We start from the raw sequence: 21,180 nt of genomic DNA on the forward strand, positions 1-21,180 counted from the left end.
CACAGAAACAGAATCCAGGAGAATTTCCAACGGAGAAGGTGATTACTACTGGCAAATAAAACAAACAAAGAGGTGTAAAAATGAATACAAACTATGGTATTCAGCTGGAATGAAGCTTCAGTCATAAATGATGTAGAAAACTATGGCTCATGAACCTAACGTGACCCACCACCTGTATCTCTAAATAAAAATTTCTTAGAATACCATCATATCCATTCGTTTAGCTTATGGATTATCTATGGCCATTCTCACACTGCAGTGGCAGAGTTGTTGCAACAGAACCTTTATGGCTCACAAGGCCTAAAATGCTTACTATCTAGCCCTTTATAAGAAATAGTTGTCAACCCCTGGGCTATATGAACTACAAAATATTCAACTCAAGCTATATCTTGAGATTCTGGCAGACAGCAAAGAAAACTGGTACAACTTTTTAACTAAAAGCTGGGCTGATGCGGAGTCAGAATGATTCCCAAGGTGATGATCCAGCAAAGAAGGTTAGTAGTCTAGCTGGTAACCAAGTTTCATCAGGTCTTCATGATGTCCCTTTTTACTGCCACTGTCCTAGTAGAGGCCTTAATCACCTCTTGCCTGAACTGGTACAGTAGCTTTCTCACTAGTCAAAGAAGGAACTCATTGTCTCCTCTTAATTATTTTAGCTTGTAAGCCTGGTCTGAGAACCAACAACTCAAAGGTCCTTCTTCAGCTTGTCCAGTTTTCAGTGGTCTTAATCTAAAGGCCACTGCCCTACCCCAGGTACAATGCTCTCATGGCTGACATCCAACTGACGTAAACTTATTTTCAAGCCACCCTTTTAAAATTACAGTACAGATATTGGGAAGGTTTATTAAAATGGTGCTCAGTTTTTCATTCTAGTAGTAGTAGTAGTAGTAGTAGTAGTAGTAGTAGTGCTAGTAGTAATAGTAGTAGTAGTGCTAGTAGTAGTAGTAGTAGTAGTAGTAGCAGTAGTAGTAGTAGTAGTAGTAATAGTAGTAGTAGAGATAGTGTTGACAAATCATTGCCAGCTCTCTGACACAGTCAACTAGCTAATCCCAGGCTTAATGTGATAGATTTAAGGTCAGAACAGAAGTCAACAGAGTATGCTAGTATTTCCCAAAGTGGGTTAAAAACAAAACAGAAAAACAAACAAACAAACAAAACAAAATTAAAAACCCTGAGAACTCCATGACATGTTCTATGAAAACAGATTTTTTTGATCAAATAATTTAAAAAGTTGGAATACTGAAACCCCCCTCTTAAAGTTCGGCGGCACACATTAATATATTAAAGGATCTAAGAATTCCCATAAGTACAATTATCCATATAGCTTTGTTTAACCCAGTGTTTCACACATGTATTTGACCAAGGAACTCTTTTAAAGATAATCAATTAACATCTCAAGAACAGTTTGGGAAACAGAGGGAAAAGGGGAGCATTTAAATGTCTGAGCAGGGCTGCAGACCAGAAAGACTTTGTCCTGGAAGGCACAGTGAGGACTTGATTGCAGAGTGTCCATCTCCAAAAGCTGTTCTGGGTATCATAGGTAGTTATAGAGATGAGCTAGAGATAGCTTGTGCACTCAAGGAACTTCCTATCAAGGATGTTCCCCAGTCTAGCCTCGACTCCTAGGTTCACCCCAGCTTTCCCAGCTGGCTTGCACATCTACCAACCCCTAACAACCCAATAGAAGTCCCATGACAGTCACATGATGTCTTATAAATTTAATCATTTTCAGTAAATGTGGTTCATTAAATGTGTAATTAAGGTAGATTTAGTTTTGGTACCTGGGTAAGAATTTACTATAAATTTCAAATCAGAAAAAAATCATTTGTCAGGCCATGTGTCTCAATTTTTGGTTCAGAAACTATGGTTCCCATAACTATGCAAATTTTCTTTACTATCATTCTCCAGAAATTGAACCTGCCTTCCTCTTTCTCGTGTCCTCATTTTTCTTTCTGTCTCTCCCCCAGCCTCTGGTGCTGTTGATGGAGTGGCCCGAAGCCACCAACTTTGCCTGCCTGATTGCAGGGTATTGCCGCCTCCTGATGGATTCCAGAAAGATGGTCTTCTCCAGACCTGCCAGCCAGCCTCCTCCACCTCCAATGATCAAGGCAGGTAGGGCTGAGCCTCATTTTTTGGTGTGGCAGAGGCCCTTCCGGTCCTGGAGATATGGAGGGAGGAGCTCAACTGCCTTAGTGCTCACCCCATCTGCCAGTGCCTTATTTACCAGGAACTGATGCTGTACCACTTCATCCCACTTGGCACAAACCAGTGGGAAAGACAGCTGGCTTTCAGATAGGCTTGCCCCACAAAGGATGCCTGTGACAACACATTGTGATTGAGTCAGTGAACAATTGTAAAATAAAAATAGCAAACAAGTGATAAATAGAACCAATTAAGGAATCTCATTGAATCTAAGGCAAAGCTTTAGAGGTACACTGATCTAGGAGAGACACATGAGTGTTCCAACTTTGTTGAAGTGGAAGCTGAAAATGAAGATAAAAAGCTTTCTTTTGTTCATCATAAGGGGGTTGACAGCTGCCTAAAGTAAGAGGCTGCAAGAAAGATTGTGCAGAATATAATCCAGCAGGAGGCTTAGAGATGAGGAGATGACCACTAAGCATAAAGTGAAATGCAGCCCCCAAACAGCTCAGTGAAGCCATTCCCCAGAACTGTCCTGACGATGACACAATCAGGGACTTTGGGAAAATCAGTTCAGTCCAGATAATGCTTCCCCAAACCAAAATGAGAAGAGAAGGGGGAGACCCAAATAAAAGATACTCCACATATTAGACTTAAAGCTCATGTAGTTGCAATGAGTGTTCCCCTTACCCCAGCACCCAAACATCACAAGTGGGAGTTAAGACTTACCACCCAGTAGTTTCCTTCCTCACATGCTAAAGACTCCTCTTACACTTGCCTTACTGCTTAACTATTTCTTTTCTCTTCAAGTATGTCTTGCCTTGCAGCTTGGTCATATCTGATCTATATGGAGTAATTTGAGAATAGAAGCACACACCTGATTGATGATCCAGCACTCAGTGGGCTTTGTACCTACACATACCCTTTCACCTAATTTTCTTCATGAACATCACAAAAGGCCATGTTTACAGCTCAGCATTATCTGCAGTAATTAGAAGGCAATCCACCAAAAATAGATTTAGGAAAGGATAGGTGGCCCCAAGGCATATGAAGAAAGCCACATAGAGAAGTAAGAGAACTGACTGGGAATAGAAAGAACCCAGGGCCCTGGCCAGGTAACTTAGTTGATTAGAACGTCATCCTGAAAGGCCAAAGTTGCAGGTTGAATCCTCAGTCAGGGCACATGTAAGAATCGACCAATGAATGCATAAATAAGTAGAACAACAAATCAATCTCTCTATCTCTATCTTCCTCTCTGTCTGTCTCTCTCCCTTCTTCCTTTCCTCTCTCTCTAAAAGTATTAATAATAATAATAATAATAATAATAATAATAACTAGAAAGAACACAGGGGTTTAAGTTGTCACATGTCTCCATGTGAATTGCTCCAAAGTGGGTGGTCATATGTGCTATCAAATCTATGATGGCCAAATGATGGCAAAGCCAGCATTAGCATTGTTAGTGTCACCTGTGGTCTTCCTCTCAGTCATCATTCTTAAGTAAATTATACCTCTTACTGAGCAGGATATTGAGAGAGAAATGGAAACAAGAAGAGCCTGGAGCTCAGCTGAGGACCGGCTGTAGAAGTGAGGGTTGTTTGGGGGTCCATTTTAAGAAGGCCCCTGGGGTAGTTCTGTAGTCTCACCCCATCTTTCAAAGGGTTTCAGTCGGATATCCCATCAACACCCTAACCAGTGGTTTCATTAAGTAGTCCCCTTGCTATGGAAATAGTGGCACTACATGAGGAACACGGGCTTCCTGTGTCCCTTCAGTCTCACAGAATGCATTCTATCTTTCTTCGTGTTGCTTTTCCAAATGCAAATCAATTTCATTGGATTCTCTTGTGGTTTAGAAAGGAAACTTCTATAAATGCTAGACATGGCTTAAGAGCCCCTCCCTGATTCATGAGAACCCCTCTCCTTGAGCCTGCAGAATGATAGGGGCTCAGGCTGCCTCCAGCACAGGACCTCTCTGTTCATGCAAGAGCTGGATAGACCACTGTGGTGTCCCCACTGTTTGTAGTGCATGACCTCAGAGGTGGATTAAGGTCGATTGAGGCCCCAGGCACAGAAGAAAATATTGGACCTCTTGTCATTAGAAAAAAAGAGTATAAAGTTGGGGTTTTGCAGGACCCTTCAGAAGTCAGGGCCCAGTACACCCACCATTAAATCTTCCTCTGCTTGACCTCCCCAGGAGCTTGGGCAAATGCTGCGGCCTCCTACTTGGCCTTTGGGGCTATTCGCTGCTGGGTTGACGGCAGCCACCCAGTGTTCTAGGTACATGTGGCAAGGTGAGTCTCATGGCTCTCCCTGTCAGGGGTGGTGTACACATCTTATCCCATGACCAAAGGGCAGTAATGAGATTCAAATAATTTAAGAACCAGTTTTCTGCCCTAATGACCGTTTTAAGTATATTAAAATATATATATACCAAAAGGTAGTTTATTATTTCATGCATTTAATACTTAAATAAGAACAATTAAAGTGGTACACAAAACTAGATTATGTTATAAAAAAGAGTTTTAAAATATTAATGAAAAAATATTGAATAACACCTGACAAAAAACAATAAAACTATTATTTTAGATATTTCCATATTGCTTCTTGGTTGGCGTTCTCACTTGTAATTTTTTTCACCTATGGACAGAATGAACATTACTACAGATGCTTAAAATACACTGTTACACAGATGAACGTTCAAAAAGAGTAAGGAATGTCAATTTGTGATTTCCACATTGGGCAGCTGCCCAAGCACCCACCTTAGAGAGAAACCTGATTACAGGTGCTATTTTAACAACCAATTTGCCAAACTCAGTGAAAAATGAGGTATTGGTTCTGCCAAACTGGTGCGAACCAGCTGAATTCCACCACTCCCCAAGGGCAACAGCAAGCAGCACTACTGAGGAGACCTCCCAAGTTACAGTGAGGGGCCATCAGTTCCTGGTACAAAGTTGAGATTGGCTTCCTCCACCAGCCCCCACCTTCATCCCAAAACAGAAGCCCTAGTGCCAACTATGGTTTAGCAAAGAGAAGAGTCATCTGCGTTTTTCCCTCAGAGAATAGAGCTCCAGCCCACTCAGAGCCTGGTCTCTCTAGCCAGGTCAACATTCTTATCTCATAGCAGCTTCTGGCTGCCAGTTAACCCATCTCAATGCTCAGCCAACTGGGCTTAAAGGATGCTATTAAACCACCAACTGGAAAAGACAGAGCATCACCTTCTCCCTGAGACACAGAAAAAAAGGAAAATGGGAACATGGAAGGGAAGAGATTACCTGTTAGGTTTTATCAGTAATTTTCCCAAATTAGGTATTTCACTTAATCATTCAACAACTGTTTCTTAAGTATTCATTATGTGTCAGGCACTGCAGATAGAGCTGTGAATAATAGACATGGTCCTTGCCCTGACAGAGCTTACAGTCAAGTGGAAGAATACAGACAGACGATTAAAGGGATAATGCCCATACAGTAAGTGCCTTTGCATTTATATAGAGGAAATTCAACTGGCACAACAGAATAGCACCTGGTTGTGGGGACACTACTTAGAGAAAATCTCAAAGAAATGCCAACCTTCCACTTATACTGGGACCTAGAGGCATCTGCCATCTCTTCTGCTGTGAGCTCATGTATCCTGGGGGAATCCAGGAAAATAAGGCTTTGGGGGACCTAATTGGGGCACAGGTAGAGGAGGATTTCACTCTACATTTTCTCCCATGATTAGAAAACAGTTCAAAATGGTGAATCAAACATTTTGGTTAATGGTTAATATGTATACCACTCATGGCTTACCAATTTTCATATAGTTAAAACTTGGCAACATGCACAGAGTACTAAAGCTAGAGTGACTGTAACAGACTCTTTTTTTTATGATGATTTAGAAAGGACAATGGGGTTCTTGCAAGGCCTCTTGGTCATTTGGCTTTGTGACCAATAATGATTATCGGACTGTAGAATACAGCAAGACCAAGCAATAGGAAGTCAGTTGTGCCTGACCTGTGGTGGATGAAGCGTTGACCTGCAATGTTGAGGTCGCTGGATTGAAACCCTGGGCTTGCCTGGTCAAGGCACATATGGGAAGCACTTGCTACAAGTTAATGCTTCCCGCTTCCCCCACCCCACTTTCTCTCTCTCTCCTCTCCCTCAAAAAAATAAAATTTAAAAAAAGTCAGTTGTATCAATGTTGTGTGTGTGTATATAGTATAGTTGCTTTTGTTTATTTTTTAATACAGCTCCATTTGGATTACCATCCTGTTCTTTGCAAAAAAATTTTAAGTCAGTCTTCTGAATTAGTGGGTGAGTACAGAGGGATAGACTAGGGCAGGGGTCCCCAAACTTTTTACACAGGGGGCCAGTTCACTGTCCCTCAGACCGTTGGAGGGCCGGACTATAAAAAAACTATGAACAAATCCCTATGCACACTGCACATATCTTATTTTAAAGTAAAAAAACAAAACGGGAACAAATACAATATTTAAAATAAAGAACAAGTAAATTGAAATCAACAAACTGACCTGTATTTCAATGGGAACTATGGGCCTGCTTTTGGCTAATGGGATGTTCAATATGCTCCTCTCACTGACCATCAATGAAAGAGGTGCCCCTTCCAGAAGTGCAGCGGGGGCCGGATAAATGGCCTTAGGGGGCCGCATGCAGCCCGCGGGCCGTAGTTTAGGGACCCCTGGACTAGGGCATCCCCTTGGGAAAGCTGATAAGCAATTTATAGCAAATTTCAATCTGGGAGGTAGGCTGTCCTAGACATCAGCTAACAGCTCCTGGCTGTACTGGCATTCTATTCTTCTGTTTGGGGAGATGTAAGCTTCTCCAGGGACATTTTCTCCTCTGCACTGTCTCATGCTATTCCCTGGATCTGGAAATCACAGTACCAAGTGGTGGACTGTGCATCACCTGGCCTTGACAGCTTGGTGTTGAGAGATACTTCCATTTTGCAAAGAGGGAAGCCATTCTTAGACTTTCAGCCGTTGTCTGAGAGGAGTTAGCACTTCCTCATTTGACATGCCACCTCTGATAGCAGCCAATTGAGATTGTTCAGCTGTCTCATAGGTGATTAGCACCTGCTGCAATGCCAGGACCTGTGGACAATGTCTGGGGGTAGAGATCTCTTGAACTGATAGTTTGATCTCCTGGCTCAGTACTTCCCTAGAGCAATTCTTCTCTAAGTCTCAGAGGGTCATTGCATACTATTTTCCCAGCTGATCCGGAGTTCCCCAGATACAGCTACTGAGGCCTAAAGTGAACCCAGTCAATGTAGTTACATTGACTATATTTAGAAGGGCAACATGTTCTATTGAAAACAGCAAGGGCTTGTGATCCAAAGTCAGGGAGCCTTGGGTTCTAGTCCTACTCTGCTGTATTTTAGCTGTGTGATCACAAGCAAGTTCCATAAACGATCTCAGTTTCCTCATCTGTATTCTAAGGATATAATAAAAAAATCTACCTTATGAGGGACTGTCAGGATCATGTAGAATAAAGTGCTTTCAAGTGCAGAACACATTTTTCCTCTTTTTAATAATGTGTCCGGCACTGTACTTCTTTTTAACAAACAACTTTATTTAGAAATAGTTTCCAAGCCATAAAATTCACTCATTTAAAGTTCACAACTCAGTGTTTTTAAATAGATTTAATATATTCACAGGGTTGTACAATCATTGCCACAATTTAATTTTAGAATATTTTGCCCCTCCTAAAACAAGCTCTGTACTTATTAATATTCATCCCCCTGAAAAAAACCTCATTCTCTATTCCCCTCCTAATCACATCCCACCCCTAAACAACCGCTAATGAACTTTCTGTTTGTGTAGCTTTGTCTTTTCTGGACATTTCCGATAAATGGAATCGAATCATACAACATATGGTCTTTTTGTGGCTTCCTCTGTTCACTTAAGCATATGTTTTCAAGGGTCATAAATGTTGTAGCATATATCAGTCCTTCATTTCTTTTTATAGACAAATAATATTCCATTGTGTGGATATACCACATTTGTTATCCATTCATCAGTTGATGGACATCTAGGTTGTTTATACCCTTTGTCTACTCTGAATAATAACATAATAAACATTTATCTACATGTTTATTTAGGGACATATGTTTCCAATTCTCCTTGGTATATACCTAAGAGTAGATTGGTCTTGCTGCTTAGATTGTAACTCTATGTTTAACTTCAAAAACAAAAAACAACCAAACTGTTTTCCAAAATGACTGCACCATTTTACATTCCCATCAGTAATATTGGAGGGTACAATTTCACTATATCCTCGCCAACCATTGTTTTTGTCTATCTTTTTCATTACCTTCATTGTAGTGCATGTGAAGTATATCTTGTTGTGGTTTTTATTGGCATCATGGCTGATGATGTTGAGCATCTTTTCATGTGCTTGTTGGCCATTTGTATATCTTCTTTGGAAATATGTCTATTCTAATCCTTTGCCAATTTTTAAATTGGGCTATTCAAACACAACATAAGGATTTCTTTATGAACTCTCAATTTTATTCCACTGATTTATATGTCTAGCCTTATGCCAGTACCACACAGTCTTGATTACTATTGCTTTCTAGTAAGCTTTGAAATATGTATGTGGAAATCCTCCTACTTTGTTCTTTTTTAAGTTTGTTTTGGTTATTCTGGGTCCCTTGTGATTCCATATGATTCTTTGAATTATCTTGTCAATTTCTACAGTCAGCTGGGATTCTGATAGGGACTATGTTGAATCTGTAGATCAATTAGGGAAGTATTACTATCTTAACGTTATTGTTTCCCAATTCATGAACATATAATGTCTTTTTATTTATTTAAATCTTATTTAATTTCTTTTACAATTTTTTTCTAGTTTCCAGTGTACAAGTCTTGTGCTCTTTTGTTAAATATATGCCTAAGTGCACATTTTACTTTTTCTGGTGCTATTATAAATAGAACTGTTTTCTAATTTTATTATCAGATTGGTCATTGATAGAATATAAAAATACAATTGATTTTTGTTTTGTTTTGTGGCAGAGACAGAGAGAGTCAGAGAGCAGGACAGATAGGGACAGACAGACAGGAAGGAAGAGATATGAGAAACATCAATTCTTCATTGCAGCTCCTTAGTTGTTCATTGATTGATTTTTCATATGTGCCTTCACCGGGGGCTACAGCAGACTGAGTGACCCCTTGCTCAAACCAGCAACCTTGGGCTCAAGCTGGTGAGCCTTGCGCAAACCAGATGAGCCTGCGCTCAAGCTGGCAACCTTGGGGTCTCGAACCTGGGTCCTCAGCATCCCAGTCCAACACTCTATCCACTGCACCACTGCCTGGTCAGGCATTGCTGAGCTTGTTTATTTCTAATAGTTTATTAGTGAATATCTTGAGGGTTTTTTTTATGTACAAGATCATGCTATCTGTAAATAGAGATACTTTTCCATCTATCTTTCCAATCTGGATGCCTTATATTTCATTTTACTGTCAAAAAGTCCTGGCTGGATCTTTCATTACAATGTTGAATAGAAGTGGTGAAAATAGAAATTCTGGACTTTTTCCTGATCTCACGGGGAAAGCTTTTAGTCTTCCACTATCAACTGTGATGTTAGCTATGAGTTTTTCTTTAGATAGTCTTTATCATGTTGAGGAAGTTCCATTTTATTTATAGCTTGTTGAGTTTTATCATGGGAGGGTGGAGAGTTTTGTCAAATGATTTTTCTGTGTCCATTGAAATGATTATACAGTTTTGTTCTCTAGTCTATTAACATGTTGTATTAAATTAATTGAATTTTGGTTGTTAGACCAACTTTGCACACTTGCAATAAATCCCATTTGGTTCTGTATGGTGCATAATTCTTTTTATATGTTGTTGAATTCAGATGACTCGTATTTTGTTGAGAACTTTTGCATCTATATTCATGATAAATATTGATTGCTCTATCATTTTCTTGTAATGTTTTTGTCTGGTTTTGGTATCTAGGTAATATTGGCCTCATGGAATGAGTTGAGAAGTGTTCCCTCCTCTTCTTTTTTTTTTTTTTTTGGAGGGGTTTAGTATAAATGCTTCTTTGAGCATTTGGAAAAATTCACAGTAAAGCCATCTGGGAGCTTGACCTTTACTTTTTGGAGGAAGTGAGGAATTTTTAATTACTAACTTATTTTTCTATTATTTGTCTATTTGAATTTCTATCTTCTTGAGTCATTTTTAAATTCTTTTTATTTATTCATTCATTTTAGAGAAGAGAGAGAGAGAGAGAGAGAGAGAGAGAGAGAGAAGGGGGGAGGAGCAGGAAGCATCAACTCCCATATGTACCTTGACCAGGCAAGTCCAGGGTTTTGAACAGGCGACCTCAGAGTTCCAGGTTGATGCTTGATCCACTGCACCACCACAGGTCATTGAGTCACTTTTGAGAGTTTGTGCATGTCTAGGAATTTGTTCATTTCATCTAAGTTATTTAATTTTTGGCATAAACTTATTCATGATTTCTCCTTATAATCAATTCTGTATCTGTAGAGTCAGTAGTGATGGCCTTTTTTTCACTCTTGATTTTACTAACTTGAATTTTCTCTCTCTCTCTCTCTCTCTCTCTCTCTTGCTACACTATACAGCTAAATGTATATCTATTTCATTGATCTTTTCAAAGAACCAACTTTTAGTTTTATTGATTTTTTAATATTTTTTATACTCTCTACATTACTCTTTCCTTCTGCTTGCTTTGGGTACAGTTTGCACTCTTTTTTCAAGTTTCTTAAGATGAAAGTTTAGGTTATTGATGTAAATTTTTTCTTATTTTTTTAATGTAGGCATTTACAGCTATTAATTTGATTCTAAACACTAATTTAGTAAAGTCTCATAAGTTTTGGTATGCTGTATCTTCATTTTCCTTTATCTCAAAATATTTTCCAACTTCCCTTGCAATTCCTTCCTTGAACCATTGGTTATTTAGCAATGTTTAATTTCCACATAAATGTAAATATACCAAATTTATTTATTTTATTTCTTTATTTTGTTTGTTTTTGTTTTTGTGACAGAGACAGATAGGACACATAGGTAGGAAGGGTGAGAGATGAGAAGCATCAATTCTTCGTTGCAATTCCTTAGTCTCTTTAGTTGTTCATTGATTGCTTTCTAATATGTGCCTTGACTGGGGGGCTACAACAGAGCGAGTGACCCCTTGTTCAAGCCAGCAACCTTGGACTCAAACCAGAGACCTTGGGCTTCAAGCCAGTGACCTTGGGCTCAAGCCAGATACCATGGGGTCATGTCTATGATCCCATGCTCAAGCCAATGACCCTGCACCCAAACTGGTGAGCTCCTGCTCAAGCCAGATGAGCACATGCTCTAGCTGGCAACCTCAGGGTTTTGAACTTGGGTCCTCCACATCACAGTACAAAGCTCTATCCACTGTGCCACTGCCTGCTCAGGCCCAAATTTCTTTCTGTTATTGATTTCTAATTTAATTCTGTTGTGTTCAAGAAACATACTTAGTATAACTTCATTCCTTTTAGCTTTATTGAGGCTTATTTTATGACCAGATATATGTAGTCTATAGTGGAGAAGATTCCAGGTGCACTTGAGAAAAATATATATTCTACAGCTGTTAGGTGCATGTTCTATAGATTCATATATAGTGTTGTTCATGTTCTCTATTTCTTTGTTGATCTTCTGCCCAGTTGTTCTATCTATTATTGAAAGTGAAGCATTGAGGTCTGCAACTATTGCTGTTGGATTGTGTGTTTCTCTTTTCAATTTAATCATCTTTTGCTTTGTGTGTTTTGGGACACTGTTGTTAAGTGCCAGCACTATGCTTTTGTGGTGGCTGTAGGCTCTAGTAAAAAGCAACACTGACTCCTTGACCCTGTCAAATTAGAATTTGAAAGGCATTTTGAAGTTTTGTTTTCCAACATCTTGACCACCAAATGAACTACAAAGTAGTAGTTAAATACATGGGTTTTGTGATCCCTCAGAACTGGGCTCAAATCTAGACTGTCATTTATGATTTATATGACCTTGGGTAAATCACATAACTAACTGAATCATTTTCTTCTGTAAAATGGGCATAATGGCAGCACCTACTAGACTGTGTTATTGTGAGGATTAAATGAGATTATGTCTGATGACTGAGCCTAAATTAGTGCTTGTCACCTGTATCATAGCAAAGTGATTTGGCATTGTCTGAGTATATTTTCACAGATAACTTGAGGAAAGGCCCTCAAAACAGAGCAAGAGAAATACACCATTCAAATATGAAGCATTTAATATAGATAATCCTCAGAGGCACAGACCTACCATGATTAAAAGCTGTTGACCAGCACATTTTACTACATGTATGTGTAATGGATAGGTTGGGCCTACGTGAATACAGAACAATAATATGATTTTAGGAATTATAACAATGTTCTCTCACCTTTCTCAACATATATGCACATCCCAGCATAACTCTTAAAGACTTTACACATTCAGATACCCAGAATTCTACTAGTAGAGCTCTATTCTTTAAGGTCCCTCCACTGACAGTCTTCTTTGAAGGGTAAACTTTCGGGCATTATACATAGTCTGTTTTACACTTTCCCACTAAAGCAATAATAACTTGTCAGATTTATTTCATTCTGCTAGAAGACATCCAACTTAACACAAGAGTGACAGAGCACTGGGAATTATTAGAAAGGCTCTGAAAAAGGTGGGGTCAGTTCCAAGGATGACATAAAACAAATATCACTTCTTAAACTATGCTGACAGCTGACTCTCAACCAGACCTATCCATGTAAGTGTCTAGCTATGCCTAGATACCAAGGTGTTTACCTCTACCCCACCACACCCCATGCCTTTTCTCATTTCAGAGGTGATGGGACTATTAGCAGCTCAAGCCATTCTATTATACTAACACTACTTTCAGGGTCAACAGGAACATGGACTATTGATACCCCTTCCTTTAATCCCTAGCAGCCAGGTAAGGCTCTCTCCCAGTACTTGTCAACTATGAACCAGAGACCCAGGCCAGAGACACAACGAGAGCTCGGCCATAGTCAGCACCAGGGCTCATTTGTTGATTCTCTTTCTGGGTTTAGATTACATGCACAGCGCCCACCGCCCTGTCACTGGGGGCCACCTGGGGAAAAAGGAGAGTAGTTATGTGGGCGGCATGGGCACCAGCCCCAGGAAGTCGAGCCACTGCACGCCTCCGACTGCCGACTCTGAGCTTGTCAGCTTTTGTTACCTCCACATGCGGGAACAAAGGAAGGAAAAGGAAAGCCGGACAGATGTTAATGAAAATTTAATCTTCTTTGAGGAGACTAGGCCCCGGACCAAATCTGACCCTACATCCAAAAGCTCTGGCCAAGGTTACAATATGGTCCCCGATGACTTTGATGCAGCCAGTCTAGACCACGAGCCTTGTGCCAGCAGGGCCCGGTCTTACACCTTGGACAATTCCCTTGGGGCTGAAGCCCTGAATTTCTACTGTGACTCTTGCAAAGCCAAACTCCAGGAGCAGCTGGTTCCTCGCAAGGGTGGGAGGCCCGGTTCTTCTCGTGACAATATAGTAGACTTGATGTCCCTCCCACCCCCTGGGAGTGAGGAGGAGGAAGAGGAAGAAGATGAAAGCACTTCACTGTTGCCTGCCATTGCTGCCCCACCTCCTGGTTTCCGAGACAACAGTTCTGATGAGGATGACCCCAAGCGCCGGGCTGTCCAGAGCCAGGAACAAGGACGCCACCTGCGTGGGCTCCTATATGATGAGATTCCAGTGACACTGATTGACAGCGTACAGACCCGGACCGTCCGAGATCACGCCCAGGAGCTAGACGATGCTCTGGTGTCCACTCTGCAGGCTCTGGAAGCCCTGGCAGCCTCAGAGGATGGACCACACCCCCAACCCCCACAGACTGCAGGTAACAGCCCATTCTTCCACCCTCTTGCCTCCCTTTCCAGGCAGGCCAGCAGGTGACATTGCTTCTTCCCAAGCAGAGATCAAAGTCACTATGGTGTATCAGGGCAGCGGATGGGCCAGAGGTGGTTGAGATAGTGTTGGGGAGCAATGACACTATGGCAGGGGTCTACTTCTCAGCTCCAGATAGAGCTTTGGCTCTCGCCATTCTATCTCTGGAAATGTTTTGCAGATGGACCTCAGGGATTGGGGCTGTGACAGCTACGGAACCAGGCCAGATGGAGGATCAAAGCAAAATTGTGAGAGATATAGAAGACAGACAAAGAACATCCAGCATGCAAATGACTGGAAGAAAAACAAAACAACTTAGTAACTGCCTAGTGACCTGGGATCAGGAGAGCTAGGAGTCTTCACTGCTCAAGGCAGTGAAGCATGATCTTTCAATCAGATGCACCCAAGTCCTGGCTCTTCACTCACTTTCAGTGTGACCTTGGCAAGACACTTACCCTCTCTGAGCTTTACTTTTGTCATTTTAAGTGAGTTTGATAACAATAGTCATATCACATAAGGTTTTGAGGTTTAAATGAGATCATTCATGCAAAGCACTTAAACACTGCCTATCACATAAAAAGGACTCAGTAAATGGTAGCTATTATTATTAATTATTATTTGGTGAGAAAACCATACAACATGCATACTAGTCTCTGTTCTATACACATATGTCCATCTTGTAGACAAACACATGTATCAGACATGTACCCATAGTCACACATACATACTTCTATAAACATACACCTTACAAAGAAGTGGTCATGGTACAGCATCAAAAAAGGAATAAGGAAGAGTAAGGTATATAAGAAAGCATATGAGGTGGGAGAAAGTGTTGACAGAGAGGGTGAAGAAGTTGGGGTCAGAAAGAGCCTGCTTGACCAGAGAAAGTACTAACCCCTGCGTTTTCTGTATTTGAAGGCATCCTTGGTGTCAGGCAGCCCCCATGTGTTTGGCCCCCGCATCTGGCATTTCTCTTTACTTAGAGTCTGGAGCTCTAAACACTAGCTGCTCCCAAGGTAGGGGTCCATGTGGTAGTCAGAGGGAGGACAAGCTCAGCTAAATGGCCTCAGCTGCAAGGACTGTAGGCAGGCTTGTCCAGATAGAGAGGGACCTCTGTTTGCCAGCCCTCTTCAGGACAATTAAAAATTTCTTAGTTGTGGAATCTAAAAATAGTGATGATCAGCATGTTGTTTTGCATGTGGTTTGCATGTTAATTTGCCATAAAACTGCCCAGATCTCTGTGCTTTTGTTCTCTTTCGGATTCCAACTCCTCATAACTCTTCCCCAGCTTGCTTCTCGTTATACCTTTCCTTCCACCCCTCCCCCCCAGCCCTGCAGTCCCCCCAGGCCTGACTGGCTTTCCCCAGCTTGCAGTACTGTTGGCTAGCCTTGGCCCCCATAAACTATCTACATATGATTGAGAAAGGACTTGATCTGAGTTAAGTGCAGCAAGCCCTGTCCCTGTTCCTCCAGGTCTGATTGTGCTGGCCACAATCACCCCTGAATCATCGCTGGACTCGGGCCATGAAACCAACTCTTCAGAGCTCACAGACATGTCGGAGATGATGTCTGCTATGAAGCAGCACCAGAACACCACCTACTTCCTGGCCCAGCACCTGAACAAGGACAGTCTCTTGGCCCGCAAGGATTTGCCTTTCCGGATCCAGAGCTGTGCAGCCCAGGCTGTGCTCACAGCCCCTTACTCTCTTGGGCTCCCGGATCCCAACGCATCCCTGCAGCCGGCTGTTGTGGGCCAGAGTCCTGGCCCTCCTGGCGCTCGGAGGAAGCTGCCCCAGTCAGAGGCCCAGTCACAGCGAGAGCGAACATACGCTCTGGCAGTGCACCCAGCTCTGTCCCCACAGCTTAGTGAGCAGAAGAATCTGACCCTCCTTTCCCCAGTTCCTGAGGACAAAGGGCCTGGCCACACTAGGGCAGGCCTAGAGATGTCAATGAGAGCGGCTACACCATCCCTCAGTGAAGAACAGGACCCTGAGCTTAAAGAAAATCTGCCAAAGGAGGTCAGGTTGAGCCCCAAGTTCATCCTGGACCCAAAGGGCAGTGTGACCCCAGCTATTATCTCAGCTGCCCTACAGCAGGTGGTTCAAACCAAGAGTCTACCTACCCCTGGTGGGACCTTGGGGAACCCCTCCAGCAGTGGGGAAAGAAGGCTGGAGTCCAGCATAGGTAGGCCAGAGGTCAGCATGGGAAGGCCAGAAGTCAGCATTATGAGCAGCAATACCAATAAGAATCTGAAGTTCAAAATGAGTCCCAGTGCTCCTGAGACCTCATGGAATTCCCAGCAGCAGCTGAGCCTAGAAGTCTCTTCCAGCTCTAGAGCACCGGCAGGCAGCCCGGCTGACAGCTTGCACCTCTCTCCACAAGAGGACAGGTTGCCTGTTCAAAGTTTCCCTCCCAAAAGCTATCTTTTGAAAGCAAGCCGAGAGTCAGTAGGCAAGCAAGCTACAGGGGAAGTGGCAGGCAAGGGTGGGCCAGAGTGTTCTAAACCTTCCTTGCACAAGCAGGGCACTGTCTCCATCCAAGGGGAGAAGGGGCAGCTGGAGAGCACACCCCAGAGCAGCAAGCTTGAGGAGACCAGTCTGGTTCCCCGAGCTGGCTATCCCATGGCTCTGCAGAGTCCCAGCTTCCAGCCCCGAGGCCACAGCCCCAGCTTCCAGCCCCGAGGCCACAGCCCCAGCTTCCAACCACGAGGCCACAGCCCCAGCTTCCAGCCACGAGGCCACAGTCCAAGCTTTCAGCCACGAGGCCACAGCCCAAGCTTCCAGCCACGAGGTCACAGCCCCAGCTTCCAACCACGAGGCCACAGCCCCAGCTTCCAGCCACGAGGTCACAGCCCCAGCTTCCAGCCACGAGGCCACAGCCCCAGCTTCCAGCCACGAGGCCACAGCCCCAGCTTCCAGCCACGAGGCCAGAGCCCAGTGAGGCCCCAGGCTGCTAGCCGTCAGGTGAGCACCATGCCCTCTAGGAAGCTTGAAATGACCCTGGATGGAGCGCAAGCCACCTCTGATGGCTCTACAAAGCCCAAATCATCTCGAGGTCCATTCCGGCTGCGTAATTTATTCTCTGCTACCTTCCCTACCCGCCAGAAGAAGGAGACTGATGAGCGGCAGGCCCAACTGCAGAAGGTAAAACAGTATGAGCTGGAGTTCCTTGAGGAACTTCTAAAGCCGCCAAGCCAGGGGGAGCTGCCGGGCACTGAGTACCTGCAACCCCCTGCACCAGGGCGCTGCAGCTGCCAGCTACGCAGCAGTCCCGTGCAGCAGGGGCCTGGCATGTCCCGTGAACAGAGACGCAGCTGTGATTGCAAGCGCATCTGCCGGGGGGCTCGGCCACAGGCGCCCCAGACACCGGTGCCTGGCATCCGAGGGAGGGAGATGGACAAGGTCCCGCCTACCCAGAGGCAACCAGAGGCTGGCCCAGACTTGAACAGCAGTCCCACAAATGTCCAGCGCATCCGCTCCACCAGCCTGGAGTCCCGAGAGTGCCGCTCAGAGCCTGAGAGCGGTGTTTCATGCCTGTCCACGTGTGCCTCGGGGGGCGAGTGTCTGGGAGCTCCCAACTATAGGAAGCTGATGCGCCGCTACAGCATCAGTGAGCTGGACCAGGGGGACAGCGCCTCACTGACCTCAGATGTCTATCCACACCCGCCCCTGGGCATGCTTCCCAGGGAGGCCAAGGAGGTAGAGGCAGGCCTCCCCCTAGGCTTGGGTCCCAAAAGCAGGCCTCTGGAGTCACCAACCCTGGGAGACCCCTCCTATGTCCAAATCACCCCCGAGACCAAAGGCCCCAGGCAGATGGCTGTGTTCTCACTGCCAGAAGAGGTATACCGGAAGCCTGCCGAGTTAGACGAGGACAGTGAAAGCAGCAAGTGCTGCTCCATCCGCTACTGTTTCTACTACCGCAAGTGTGATATGGCAGACGACGCCAGTGATGGCAAGGACGAGCTCTCCTACTCAATCCCCATGAAGATCCTGCCCGGCATGAAGCTGGACGAGAAGGTGGTGCCCGTAGTGAGCAGGACCCTGCAGGTGCTGGATGCTGCCACTTGCAGCAGCAGCCCTGAGGCCTCCCGCACGCAGGAGATTGACCTGCGCATGTCCACCTTTGAGGGGAGCCTAGCCAAGATCAATGCCCTGCGGTCCCATGCCTATGGCCTGCCAGACGGCTTCCTGGCTGCCCGGATGGATACCAATGAGCTGCTGACAGTCCTGCGGCAGTGTGTGGCCAGCCCCGAGGCCCGTGCCCCCAAACCCTATGTCTCCCAGATCTCTGAGTACAAGCTCGAGCTGTCTCTCAAGTTCAAAGAGCTCCGGGCTTCCTGCCGCCGCGTGGCCAATGTGGACAAGAGCCCTACTCACATGCTGGCAGCCATCACAGGCAGCTTCCAGGTGCTGAGCAGTCTCATTGAGACCTTCGTGAGGCTGGTGTTCATTGTGCGCTCCGAGGCGCAGCGCCAAGAGCTGCTGGCCAAGGTAGAAGAGGTGGTAAGGAACTACACCTTTCTGCTGCGTGCTGCTGAAGAGTCCACCGCCCGGAATCTTAACCAGCAGCAGCAGCAGCAGCAGCAGGCAGCAGCGGCAGCTGTAGGGGTGGCCCCGGGGCATCCACCAGGATCCCCAACTTCTGCGACTGTTATGAGCACATTCACCCACTCCTTAAAACCCCTTATTAAGTAGGCCATCTGCCCAGGCCTCCCCCTTCCCCAACCTCAGCCCTAAGTTTGAGTTTTGTGGTCCTTGCATTCTGTGGTGAGTGTATGTGTCTATTTGGACCAGTCAGGGTTTGAAAGCCTTCAGTCTCCAGGGATCAAAAACTCCCTGTATTGAGGCTATCCCTGAGGTCTCCAGGCTGCTGCTGCCTGGGGAATGCTCAGCCCTTCCCTGGCCTCTAGGCGTCACTGTGAGGGCCAAGGTCCCTCTTCACTACGCACGCCACAGAGTTGTATTTTATCTCTTCTCTAAGGCTGAGAGGTGACATCAGGCTCACTTCCTGCTCCATTTCTTTTAGCACAGGGAAGCCAAGGCCTGTAGCAGGCAGGCCAGATGGCCTTGAGTTTGTTCTGGTTCTGCTCCCTTCCAGGGAACAGTGGTAGTAGCAGGCCATAGCGCCAAGTGGACGGGAAAGTGTCCTCTGTCCAGATATGCCCAACCACCCTGGGCTCACAGTCACTTGGCAGAAGCCACGTGCCCTGGTGATAGTCCTGTGGAAAACACATACTGGGCTGTTTGCAGCCAGCCCAAAAGGCTGGCAGCCTCAGGAGCCCTCGCCCCCCAGGCCTAGTAGCTCCACACCAGCCATCCCCAAAGTGCCCTGTTCCTCAGTGATGGACGGGGCAGCTTAGTCCTCTAGGGAGCAAGCATCTGCGATCACCCCACTCGTTCTGGTTAAAGTACCTGGTGAAAATGTCTGCCTTGGGGAGACCCAGCGCAGGCTTTGGAGCCCACCTGGCCCAGCATAGCGCAGGGGCTGTGGCTGCAGTCATGCGGCTCCTCTCTCAACATCTCTACCAGACAGACTGTCCTTAAGAGTTTGACTTAGCTACAGATTGGGGTTGGGGGGTGGGGGGAGGGGGGAGGGGGTAAGGGGTGGGAGGGTGTTGTTGACTATATCTTAAACTTCTGGAAGCTAGCGTGATATGTTAATCCTGAGTATATGCTTTTGGCTGTGTATTGACCCTGTGGATTTGTCTCTCTAAGAAAAGAAGCTGAGCGCCTTACCAAGTGCAGTCCTGCACCTCTCTCTCTCTCTCTCTCCGGAGTCATCTGGAAGGGAATTCATACTGTTTAGCATCCTCCTTGACACACATCTGCTGCCGTCACCGCCCCCCTACAACCTTCCTGGGAGTGAAGACACGGAGTCCCTACTAGTTGTCCCATTGTAGGGAACAAAGAAAGCCAATGTTTCTTCTATATAGTTTGCTTCTCGTCCACCTCTCCATACCTTCCCACTTCCCACATGCTCATACCTCTTGTCATCATTATATAAGAGGTCCATGTGAAATCTCCCATTCTTACGACGTGAGTTTTATAAAGATGTACACTGTGCTTAACCCCCGCCCATCCCTGATATCCCCTAGTAAAGCCCTCCTGAGTGGTCATTTTTCCCAGCAAGGATTAGCAGAGCTCCCTCTGCAGAAGCCAGCCCCTCCTCCTTTCTTGCCCCTCCTCCCACAGGACCAAGTTGTTAAATGGGCCACAGATGCAGCCAGTGAGGAACCTTTTCCCCCTTCACCACTGCAAGTGTGAGTGCAAATGTGGTCTTCCTCTCCTCCCAACCTCTTGATCCTGCACCTTCGCCACTCAGGACCCACCTGTGTCATTCCACTGCCATCCTTCACCTCTCCCTCAGCCTCATGGAGAGGATACATTTTCTAATGTCTGTATATAGTATATATACTACATAAAATATAAATTATATATATATACTAATTTATGTCTTGTTTTTCAAACAAGAATGATTAAAACTATTCATCTTACTATCCCAATAAGCCTTGGTGGTGCCTCTTTGTGGGTGTTCTTGTGTCCTGGAATTGTTGGTTGGTGGTGGCCATCTGAGTGTTCTCCCTATGCCTTTCCTCCCATCTACCTGGGGCCCTCTGAGTGATCACAGCTGAAAATCCTGCTCTTTCCACCTCTCTCTGCTTCTCTTAGAAGCCTCCTATTGGTCATAGGAGTTGGATATTGTCTACTTCTTTCTCTTGCCCCTGGGTCACTGGGGGCCAAAAAAAAGGAGTAGACAATATTTAACTTACATGGGCACCATGGCTGTGACCTCAAAGTTGAAAGGGGTGCGGTGGGATGAGGGCAGAAACACAGTGTGCTCTGTGTGTACTTCAGTAGATGCCCCGGGAGTCAGAAGACAAGATTTTGAGCCAATCTCAGGTTAAAATAGAGAAATGGGGTCTCCCCCTTTGAAGGGTGCCCTGTCACCTCATAGTGTAGCTCAACTGCCAGGTAGTTTAGGCTAACAAATCCCTTGTGAGGGCCACTGGCAGTTTTTTAAGTGGGAGATGATAAGATAGAAACAACAAGACCCTAAGCAAAGCTGACTCTCTGGCTTTTTACAGTTACCTAGCTTGACCGGTAGCAGTGCAGTGGATAGTTCAAAGCCTCGATGTC

At 44.9% G+C, this 21,180-nt stretch overlaps 1 protein-coding gene and 1 long non-coding RNA gene across 2 annotated transcripts in view; one reads left to right on the forward strand and one right to left on the reverse strand.

The window, feature by feature from the left end:
• FRMPD3 (FERM and PDZ domain containing 3) overlaps positions 1–19,584 on the forward strand; it is a 137,424-nt gene extending 117,840 nt beyond the window's left edge. Inside the window, exons 14-16 of the mRNA XM_066356097.1 lie at positions 1,968–2,112; positions 13,176–13,997; positions 15,518–19,584. Coding sequence (XP_066212194.1) covers positions 1,968–2,112; positions 13,176–13,997; positions 15,518–18,738 — 4,188 coding nt within the window. The 3' untranslated portion in view covers positions 18,739–19,584. The remainder of the gene's footprint in view (positions 1–1,967; positions 2,113–13,175; positions 13,998–15,517) is intronic.
• LOC136385322 (uncharacterized) overlaps positions 1–20,498 on the reverse strand; it is a 46,539-nt gene extending 26,041 nt beyond the window's left edge. The window contains exons 1-2 of the long non-coding RNA XR_010747806.1: positions 19,780–20,498; positions 18,421–18,525 (exon numbers count right to left, since the gene is read on the reverse strand). This is a non-coding gene — a long non-coding RNA (uncharacterized lncRNA). The remainder of the gene's footprint in view (positions 1–18,420; positions 18,526–19,779) is intronic.
• Between the last annotated feature and the right edge of the window lie 682 nt (positions 20,499–21,180).

This window comes from Saccopteryx leptura, chromosome X (assembly GCF_036850995.1).
Source record: "Saccopteryx leptura isolate mSacLep1 chromosome X, mSacLep1_pri_phased_curated, whole genome shotgun sequence".
NCBI classification, from domain to species: Eukaryota; Metazoa; Chordata; class Mammalia; order Chiroptera; family Emballonuridae; genus Saccopteryx; species Saccopteryx leptura.